Raw genomic sequence first — 11,920 nt, 5'->3', positions numbered from 1 at the left:
ACACAAACTAAACATTAATTCTGCTTTATTGCTCAATACAATTTAATATATGATTCTTTTTTACTAATTTATAAATAATTCATTTTATTATTTATTTTCAAATTATATTTTTCTTATTTCTTATTAATATTAAAAGAAAGAATATGTAAAAAAAATTAATTAATTAATACATTTATAAATTAGTAAGAAATCTTACAAATCTTTTTTAAAAGTAAATCTTATAATTAACAAAGAAATAAGAAGTGATAAATACGGAAGAATTTTATTTATTTATTTGGTTTTTCTATCATTGAAATAAAAGGGCAACTTGGTCCAACCGTGCGTCTGCTCCTAGTGGTCCCTTTCCCTTGGTGGCTCATGCCTTTCTCATTTACTTTCGCAGCACTCAGTCCACCGATTTGCCTTTGATACGCGGTAGGTGAGGTGCATGTTCAATGGACCTTGGACTTCACGAAAATGACGTTACTTTTTTCAGGATTTTTTTATAAAAAAAAGCACTAGTATATTTTGTTATTTTTTATAAACTCTCTTTAATTATATTTATTAAAGATGATGCTCACATTTAGATTATTTTAAAATTGTTTGAAAAATAATGACAATAAATAAATTTAAATTAGTTAAATTTTGTTTATATTTTATTCCACTAAACTTGTGCATTTTTTAGTTTATATTTAAGTTTAATGACTCCTTTCAGAAAAAAAAATTGAGTATGAAGAGAGTAGTGCATTGACCCACCGAAATCCATTAAAAAAAATAATCATCTTAATACCCATAAACTCCTATAATTTTAATTTTAATCAAATAGCAAAATATATATCTATATCTATCTATATATATATAGATATATGATATGCTAAGCAAATTCAATTAGCAAGAATAAAAAGGAAACATTAAAATGATATTTGATAATAAAATGATATTTCTCAACACAAAAACAATAGATAATAATATTTCAAGAGACCAAATACTTTAAATAATTACAAATACACTCATAAGTCATAAAAGCAAGTTAATCTAACCACACAAAATTAATCCTTAAAAATGTAAAAATAAAAATATAAAATGATGAATTTATGGGAAACGGGCCAACCCAACAATTAGCCCACCCAACTCATCGGGTTAGGCAGGTTGATGGGTTAAATTACTTAGCCTACCTGTATTTTTTATTTATTTATTTATTGACCCCTACTTGTCATCCCTAAAAGTCTCATTTTCCTTTATTAATTTCTCTATTTTTTTTTTCTTTCTCCATCCTAGCAAATCACCAAAGCATAGCTACAAAATTCCTTTCCAATCCTTATTTTTATCCTATTAATACAAGCAGCGAAATACTTTTGACAGGAGTTTAAGTTATGCCGAATTCTGAATTCAACACAGATTTTAGCACTATAATTATAAGTTTTAGTATATTAGTGATAGGAGCTCAAGTTAAGCAGAATTTAAGACAAAACATTTATTTTATGACTGTGATTAGGACTTTTAATTTATTGGCAAAACTCTAGTACATTTTACAGCCTTCAATCTTTTAAAGTAATTATGAAACTAATTTTTAATATGTGACTTTGATATTGTTAATTTTTTTTCTTCTCAAGGATGTGTTATGCATAAATCAAAGTCATGTTTTTTCACAAATACTTAAGAGGTGTTTGTTTCAAAGAAAAAAAAAATAGTCCTAAGAATACAAAAAGAAAAAAACAATTAATCATGGATATGTTTTATTCTTAAAAAATTCACAACTTCACATTCATCCAATATTTAATCTCGATAAAAAAAAATAGAAAAAATTTATTCTCAAATGACAACAATTCCTCAGTGTGTGTGAAAAAAATCAGATATACCTTCCTTATTACTACCTAGTGCTTATCCTCACGATGCATTCAGCACAATTATCGCTTTTAACAGTTTTTTTGGTAGTGTCTTTTAACAGTTTATATCTATTCTTAAATTAAATATGGATTAAAAAACGTAGTACTAACCAGAACTATAACATTTTAGTTTAAGAAAAAAAAGTAAATAGTACGTGCAATGTTCAATGTTTTCCCTTTTGATACATGAATATCAATGTTATTTGGTCAACGAATTTTGGTTCTTATTGACAATGAGTAGGGCCAATCTAGAAATCATAGAAAAATGTCTTGGCAAGTGCACGTGCGACTTTGGATGCTTCGCGTTGCTTTCTAAAATCTCATTCCAATAGTTTCTTACTTTCTAGATACTTATCAGAACGGAGGATTTCAAAAGCAGTGGTTGTTCCTCGTTACCCAATTGGTTAATCGGCCTTGTACTAACACTAAAAGTCAAATGCCAAAACTCTCGTAGCTCCTACAATTCTATCATCAAGTAGTAACAACAAGATTAAATTTTCATCCACGTGAAAATTAACATTGAATGGTAAAAAATAAAATTCAATGACACAGATTCTAATAACATTAGTCACAAACAACTTCCTTTCCTTTGTGCTTACTAAAATAATTCAACAAGATGAATAATGAAAAGCATCTTTATGGTATTTTTTCACATGTTTTAAAAATGTAACTATAATTTATTTAAATTTTGGTAATGAAAATTGACTTAAGATTGATTTTAGGTAATTGATTAAGATTAAACTTTCACATCATACAAGTTAATGCTTGAAAGATTGTGAATTGTCTAACTCGGAGGTTGAAAGAGATTCATATTCAGGAACAATAAACACTTAATTTCTTGTTGTGCTTAAAAGGTTGTGGACTATTTGATCTAGAGGCCAATCCACGATGGTAATTGGACAAGTAGTCATTAACCAACTATCATTAACAATGATCCCGACTGACATACCTATTCAAAGCATATCCACTTGCTTATGATGAAGATGAGACGTATGCCGATTGGTCGACCAAGAAGAAATGTCGAGCACTTCTTGAAAATAATACCATGAATCCTCGTAACTCTTTACTACTAGTTGATATGACCACCAAACCATTGGAACATGGTAACATGTGAGAAGATGCATTGTGTTTTGTGACATGTCAACCAAGCAAAATAATCATACACTTACGTACCTAAATACAGAGCTGACAGGATCAAGTGTGTAGACGTGAGACCCCATGAGCTAATTAGATAGAGACACATGTGAAAAGCTTTCTTGGAGGATTCTCAATATAAACAGAGGAGGGGATAACATCCTCCTTGATTGAAAATAAGTAAGTGAATTACATTATGTATTTTGAAGTTTGAGATTTATATCCAAACTAAATTTCATGAGTCATTGTTTGTTTTTCATAGATATCTATTTTTTAGACAATGTTGTTTAATATGTTATCAAACATTAAGTATAAATACATTTTTTAACAAAAATTCAAACACTGGAGATTCGCACTAATGGACCACAACTTTAACCCAAAATCTTAAGACTTAGGTTTATGAATCTTATCCTCAATTATATGGTGCTAAACTTTTTCACTTTTGTCATATGTGAAACTTCACCTCACACTTGTGACCCAACATACCAATGTGTACAAGTAGTAAAATTAAAACGAAAGTATGAGTATCCAGTTTACAAGAACTTTATTTGTACTTAGATAGGTGAATATATAATTTTCAAGTAATAAATAAACCGAGTTAAAAGATTATGAAAATAACAGTAAAATAAAGTGGCATAAAATAAAATTAAAATAAACAAGAGAAAAAAACAAACAAAATCAAATTAATTAATTCACACTGTGAGAAAAGCCAAAGTAAAGGTTAATTTAGAATATGAGAATGTTGGGAGTTTAGTCTATCAGAATTATTCTTAATGTAATGTTGATGATTTTTTTTTTCTATTTAAAATTATGTCAATTATCACACATATCAACTCATATATTCTAATCACGATCTCTCAAGTGAAAGAGCCTAATTTATCTATTTTCTCTGTCAAATCCCTTTAAAAGGTAAAACAATTAAATTGCATTAAGAATAAAGATGTATAACAGGCTAAATAAAATCATTATATCCCTAGAGATGAATTATTTAGACTCTTTTCCAATTTTATTAGAGAATAACGCTTCTCAATGTCACCCCTAAAACATACCATACATACAGATGATCAAACCATAGACAATGAAATTAAGAATAGAAATAGATAATGAAGAAGTAATAATATTAAAAAGATAAGAAGAGTAATTATACCAAGAGTAGTTGGTTGTTAAGCTCCCAACAAAAGGAATATTAGCCTCTCATTGCCATGAGATGTTTTAAAATTGCAAGAGGGTAATGAATTGTAAAGGGGACAATTGAGAAAGGGAATGGAAGGAAGGAATAACTCATAATGATTACTGCTATTCATCTTCTAATCTTTTCATTTTGTAAGGAATTGTATTCTCTTAAATACTTTGTGTGTAGTTGTGTGTCTTTTCTTTTTCTCCTCTTCCTCTCTTCATAGGTACAGTTCAGCTTGGATTTCACGTAATCTTTACGTTAAGCGTGATTGTAGTGCTTAACGAGTATAATGGGCTCAACACATGACTTGCGCTAAGCACACCTAAACATATAAGACTTTTCCATACTTCTTAGTGCTAAGCATGCTCTGCCCCGCTGAGAGTGCTAGAGACGCACTAAACGAACAACTTTAGATCTTCACTTTGCTTTCTTGGACTTTATTTTATTTTTCTGTCGACAATTTTTCTCCAAGCACATGTAAATTCACAAACTTAAACACTTTCTGTACAAAAACTGAATTGATGTTAAAATTTCAACTATTCACACAAAAAAATATATAAGAAAAAAATTAATAATTACAATATAATTTAATTCCAAAATATACTTAAACATAACAACTATCTCTCCAAAACGTGTTTAATCGTATAAACTCCCATTCAATTATTGTCCAATCAAGCCTTCAGTTGAATTAGCTGAACTAAGTTTGAATTGTGTATATGTAGCCCAAAACTACGAGCAACGTACGTGGAGCCATGGAGCTGGACGAATCCGAACTCGGTTCGGGCAGTACGTTAGCCACAAGTTCAAATGATCATATGCTCCTTGTGTTGAAAAAAGAAAATAGCCAACATTAATTCTGCATATATTCTTGAACCTTCTTGAACAGCTATAAATGTGCTTCACAGTCTCCACTTGTCTGAATGGCGTAAAAAAAGAGAATTGAAAATAGTGTTAACATCCCACTCCAAGTCTACTCCACACACTCACTCCACTTGTTTTCCCCACCACAACAAGAAAGGATCTCCCATGTGATCTGGCCGCTTCATACCTCATCCTCCTCCCTCGTAACAAACCAAACCGCGGTGTCCCAATTATCCTTTCATTTTTTTTTAACAAAAGTGTTAGAAAATATTAGTTTTTAAATACACTTTTTAATTAGTTAAAATTTATTAAAAATTATAAATTTTTTAAAAACAATCATTAAATATGATGTAAAATCCATTAAATTTTATTATTTTAATAAAAAAATGATCAGAAGAATATGCTAAAAATTGTCTTCCTGCCATTTCAATTCCCTCGGGATTTTGGATTGCAATTTGCATTGCATAGTTGATAGTGCATACATCCTGAATGATGCATGAATGACTCACTTTCGTTCAACTATTAAATTTCAAGTCGCACCCTAAGATATTGACCGAGAAAAGTCGTTGGTGGCTTTCTAGTTACACTTGCCTACCGGCTGCTGTGGACGAACCAACTCTATTTTTAATAAGTTTTTAAAAAATAGAGAAATTGTTGATTTAGTTTTTGCCGATTTTGACTTTTTAACTTGGATTGGAACTGGTCTTCCTTAGTTCACTTGGTATTGTTTTTATTTCTCTTTTGCTAAAAATAAATAAATACTCGCAGTTAGTAGCAATTAATTTGACCAACTTAGAGGTCCCACTAGCCACCAAGAAAACTATTCTCATGACTCTAACTAAAACAAGTGCTCCACTTTTTTTCCACCTGTATTATAGTATTACTACTCTTCCTTGCGCCTACTTTTCTCAGCACTTGTCACGCAACTTCCCTCAAATCCTCACCTCCTTATAAATCCCCCCACCCCATTTTTCACTCTCACACTTCACCTCCAAACTCAAGTTCACCAAAAGCAACCACAACAAGCACTTCTCTTATTTCCTATCACACCCTATTACAGATTCACAAGCGCAGACACTTCAAATGGCTCTGGAAGCTCTTCAATCACCCAGAACTGCCACTCCATCGTTTAGTCCCTTTGAAGAAACCAACCTCAGTTACTTGGAGACACCGTGGACCAAAGGAAAGCGTTCTAAGCGTAGCCGCATGGAGCAGCAACTGCAACACTCTTCATGCACCGAGGAAGAGTACCTCGCTCTCTGTCTCATCATGCTCGCTCACGGCGGCGCCGGCGGTGTCCCCGCCGCCAAGCCTGCTGTCTCCGACAACAATTCCGCGCCGCTACCCGCCGCCAAACTGAGCTACAAATGTTCGGTCTGCAACAAAGCCTTCTCCTCTTACCAAGCACTCGGTGGACACAAGGCCAGCCACCGGAAGCTCGGCGGCGAGCACCACTCGACCTCCTCCGCCGTGACAACGAGTTCGGCGTCGAACGGCGGTGCTAGGACCCACGAGTGCTCCATCTGCCAAAAGACGTTCCCAACAGGACAGGCCTTGGGAGGACACAAACGTTGTCACTACGAAGGCGGTAACAGCGCCGTAACCGCCTCTGAGGGAGTGGGGTCCACTCACACAGGAAGCCACCGCGATTTCGATCTGAACCTCCCGGCTTTTCCGGACTTTTCAACAAGGTTCTTCGTTGATGACGAGGTTACCAGTCCTCATCCATCCAAGAAATCCCGTCTCAATTTGACCATACCCAAGATTGAAATCCCTCAATACTGATGATCCATAGATCCAAAAAATATTCAGTGTTTTTTTCTTCTTTCTTTTTTAAAGTTATTTGAGATTAATTTGTTCTTGTACATATATAGTACTTGGACCTTATTCGCTAGTTTTAGCTTTTAGATTGTAGTCATTGTACTTTTGACAGTGGCAATTCAATTCAATTCAATTCATTTATTTATATTTGTAAGAATGTAATTGATTTCTCTCAGTTTGCTTTATCATCATAGCGTAGTAGTGTGATTGATCTAGAATATGCCGCGGAATGGAATAGACATCATGAAACAGCAGAACCGCGTGAACGGTGCGGCAAGTTTGTTTTAGTTCAGTTGAGGCCACTTGCGCGTGTTTCTTTTCTGTTTCGGCGTGTAACCGTTTTTACTGTTGGTGGTCCACGATTCTAATTTTTTGAATTTTTCTTTTACGAAAATAAATGACCATTTCAAACTTTGATGATTAAGATTGGGAGTGGATACTGATTAAATGAGCAACTTGGTAGCTGGGCCTGGGTGGATGGGATGTTTCGTGTTTGTTGTGCGGATAAGAACGAGGATTTGGCCTTTTACGCGCTGTGATGATAATGACACGTGGATTACTTATCCTTACATTGTATTTGTTTTATAGGATTGTTGAAGAAAGCAACGTAGCTCTTTGAATTTATAGCATTCCTATTGAATGGTCCTACGATCGCTGAATGCCAAAGTTGGTGTGATACGTTTTACAGTCGCATGAACAGAAATGAGTGTTGAAGCTTCCTTTAATTTGAAGGTGTAAGAAGTAGTAGTATAGAAAAGCAATTGAAATTCCTTGCCGTGTGATTCGTTTTATTGTACATGCCAGTTAGTATTTTACCATACTTATCTTTTAAGATGGAGTTGACACACACAATTCACATTTGTCATGCCGCAATTACACGCGGTATCCAAACATTAGTAAAAGAAAGTGCGTCTTTTAGTTGGGCAAGGAGGTGCCCAATTTTATGCCAAAGTCTGGTGGAGTACTCCAAGATTCGCGTAAAATGAACCATATTCCATTTTGGTTTTCAAGTTTCAACTCTATATCGATATGCCGTCTCCCTTTGCGTGTTCATTAGAGAAGAAAAGTCCACGAAGAGACCCATTATTAGTGTTCATACTGGAAATCTATCTGGAATGTCAATCTTTTTGGCAATCAACTAACTCGTGCATAACACGTTAGACAACTTTTACTTCTTTTGACATGAGTGATCGTTGTGTTGTTCTATAAGCCCGTAATAGGAGTCTTATTGTCATTTACTGATGTATCATCATATAATTCAATAATGTTCTGCGTTAACTTATTTTCGAATAGTGCATCGCTCTGATTGACAACTTCATTTTCTAATTGAGAATCTTTATCTTATATTTATTAATATTTTTATGAAATATTATTTTTCCATAGAAAGAATAAGAAATCAGTCATGTAATTTGATTTCGCTGGGAAGGTCTAGCACCCAGCTTGCATTTGGATTGTTTTTAAGACAAAACTTGGATCAAATCTCTTAGATACTTATATTCAATTTTCAAATCAAACAATGACATGTTGATATTTTTCTAATGTTAAACAATCTCCATCAGAAACATGTGAAATTTTTTTTATATAAAAAACATGTGAAAATTTAAAAATATTTACATGTTATGAATTGGACTTAAGTTCATTTAGTATAATGACCCACTAAACCTAATAAATATTAAGTTAGTTTATATCATAAACCCGTAACACAAACATTAGCATATATTTAAGAATAACAAGTAATGTCTCATATGAAATAAAGTTATACATCCTATTATTACATCAAAACAAAATATTATTCCCAATAAAAAATATAAGATGGATTTGGCGGAAAAGGAAAAAAGAAGTTGTAGATTTAAGTATTTTTTATTAACAAAAAATTAATAATTAACAATTAATATTTTCTATTCAAAAAAATAAAAAGAAAATAAGAAGACCAGGAGACTTCAATTAAAAGAGTATATTAAATGACTTTTAGCTTGAGAAAAAAGAAAAGAGAGAGCCAAAAAGGATATTGGAGAAAATCAAGAAAAATCTTAAATTTAATGTTGGATCAAGATGTTTATGTTGTGAGATAAATGAGACTTACCTTCTCTTCTGTTACCATCTAACTTATAATGATTACTGAGTTGGTAATTGTCGAGTATTGTTCTTAAGGAGGTGTGTGATTGGTTGACTGAGATTTGCGTCACTTCACACATATCAACATGTATGCTATTTTAGACTGAAAAATTAATAATAAGATTTATTTACTTTTAATTTTGAACGTGCATTGAACACGTCCAAATGCTATGTATCAAGCCTAATGAATTTGGCTGAATGCTTGTTTTAGCTACGGGAGATTCGCCTAACTTTTCGACTGCCATGAACTTTGCAGAATCCTTATTGGCTTGCCCAGGTTCTTTGAATCTTGTTCTTCCCTCTTTCCCAGTTGCCAAAGTAACACTTACTATATGGTTTTAAAAATTAAAGGGTCAGATTAAATGTACTTGCTTTAAACACGCGTAATTTTTTTTATTATACTACTACTTTTTTTTTTAATGCATATTACACTACCACTTATTGTATAACTTCCACACAAACAGAAAATACCTATTGCTTGAGTACACATAGATGTTTAAAATTATAAAATCCATGCTTAACAAAGTGATTACGTATATAAAGTAACGTATGTATTGCTGTTTAAGGAGATGAGACATATACAACACCGGAAATTCACGAATCTTGCATAATTCCATCATATCATACAACGAACATTAATCCTTGTCTTTTGGAACCTACATAACCGGGATCGATTCAATGAAACAGCCAATTCTTACTGTGTAATTCCTCCCGAACCCTGGTGTTTTATTTGATTATTGTGTGTGTGTATATATCTATATAATGTTAGCATGGGTTTAATTTATCAGAAACAGAGCAAATGGTAAAACTTGAGGTCAAAGGTATAATAATTAATGACAACTAATTAAAAAATGACCGGCAAAGCATGGGTGTTATGAACGCATCTTGTATTATGAATTACGAGTACTTTGAAAATTTAATTAATTTCAGTTGAATTTAGTGAACTTATTTAAGAAAATACAAAATATTTTTTATAAAAAGAAATAAAACATTTTTAATGTCTAGTTTTTAATCATCAAGATTTAAACTGAAATTTAAATCAAACTTCTTATTATTTGGATGAGCATGTGAATATATAACAATCTGTTACTAACCCTATTTCGTTAATTAATGAATGATGAAAAATAGTGAAACTAAGTAAGCACCGAATGCGCTCATTGGGTAACATAGATTATTTTACACACTTATAGAAGGAAAAAAACGTGTGATTCTCTAGCTACATAGCCTTTAGCAAGTGAAACACTTGCCTGTGTGAGATTGATACACCTAAATTGATGTCAAGATGTTGTGACGTTGAAGCGTAGTTGTTGGCATTTAGCTGGTCTCTGCCGCCGTCACTAAACACGTGACACCTACAGAGGAATTTTAACATAAAATAAAATAGATGATTCTTGCACGCTTAAATGTTCACATACATTTTTATGCGGTTGATGGTTATCTCAATTACAATTATTAAACAAATAGATCACAGATTTTATTTAAATTCGCAGACGGTTATTCAATTATGAATTACTACTATGAGATAAGGTTTAGTGTTTATAAGGTTTAATTATTTAGTTACTATATTTACCTGAACATTAATATTTTGACTTAATACATCAAAAATGTAAATTTTAATCCCTGAATAACCAAATTTAACTTGTTATGATCCCTATCGTTAGTGGTCACTAAATTTTAGTCCGAACCACCAGGCCATCAAACGTACATCTATAACCCAGCTTTCCAAAAATGAGGGCAGTTTACCTTTTTCCTTCTCACGGGGACGACCAAATTTCTTACCCCCATTGCAGCATCACAACATTCTCCGTTGAAGTCCCATTGTACAATGTTTTCAATTGCAACATTCGACCCCAACAACACCAATATATAATACACTTAATGCTAACATAAATAATCAAACAAATAGGAACTCCTAATTTCACTCCTCATCAAATTTACTCAACTCTTGTTCCTTGTTCACACTGTTGGTTTACAAATGTGAGGTGAAGTCTCACATCGGATAAGAGTAAAAAAGTTAAACATCATATAAGTGAATGAACTTTAATGTTTCAGGTTAGAGTGTGGTGATGCAAGAAATAATTTTCTGTAGTTGATACCGGTGAAAAGAGAAGAAAAAAAATTACAACACTAATACTATTATAATATTTTTTTAAGGGAGCAGAGATGGAGATCCAGCCCTACAATTACTTTCTACATTGGAATAAGAGATGGCCCAATGATTGCATTACTAGCCCAAAGACCAGCTGAACGTCGACCATAATTGGGCTGGAGAAATGGAAGTTTAAAAAGCCGAAATGGCTGGTCCAAGGAAGGAAGGGAAATTTTATTGCAAACTTACATGGGCTGGTACAATAAGAGGGAGAGAGAGGAAAAAAAAAACCAACAACACAAGACAAGACAAATACTAACCTTCCATTTTAAGCCTTAAATTAATTAAAACTAGTTACCAATATTTAGTTCAATTAATAATATACAATTTTTTTACAATAGCAGTAGCAACATTTTAACTTAGTACTTTGTGCAAAATAGCCTAATTTCTCATTATTAGACTAACCGTAGTGAATTATTTAGATAATCATTTTTAGAATGCATCATAACACTTACTAAGTTCTTTTTTATATTAAAACATCACTAAAATTTCAAGTTAGAATCCAATAATAAGTTTTTTTATGCTAATAATTTTTTGTCCCAAAAATTTAAAAAATAAAGGGTATGTTTTGATTTATTAACTCAATTCCAAAACTAGCTCAAGGGTGTTCATTTATATATTTTAATTTGGTTTTATTTTTAAAGGACATGAGACTTGATTTTTTTCTAATATTTTTGGAATAAACTTTAAATTTATGATATTAATAATTAAAATAATCAATTTAACAACTTTAATTATTTTAATGAACTAGGTAGTATTTGTTTGTTTGAAAGAGAGGTAATAATGTAGAATGAAATT

The 11,920-nt window shown here is 32.1% G+C and overlaps 1 protein-coding gene across 1 annotated transcript; it reads left to right on the top strand.

Moving 5' to 3' along the window:
* Positions 1 to 5,738: 5,738 nt before the first annotated feature.
* LOC100800095 (zinc finger protein ZAT10) lies at positions 5,739 to 6,999 on the top strand. The gene has a single exon (XM_003523948.5). The coding sequence runs from the start codon at positions 6,121 to 6,123 to the stop codon at positions 6,820 to 6,822; it is 702 nt and encodes a 233-aa protein (XP_003523996.1). The 5' UTR covers positions 5,739 to 6,120; the 3' UTR covers positions 6,823 to 6,999.
* The last annotated feature ends 4,921 nt before the right edge of the window (positions 7,000 to 11,920 follow it).

This window comes from Glycine max, chromosome 4 (genome assembly GCF_000004515.6).
Source record: "Glycine max cultivar Williams 82 chromosome 4, Glycine_max_v4.0, whole genome shotgun sequence".
NCBI classification, from domain to species: domain Eukaryota; kingdom Viridiplantae; phylum Streptophyta; class Magnoliopsida; order Fabales; family Fabaceae; genus Glycine; species Glycine max.
Note: the sequence above shows the minus strand (reverse complement) of the source record. Positions and strands in the feature narration are given on the sequence as shown.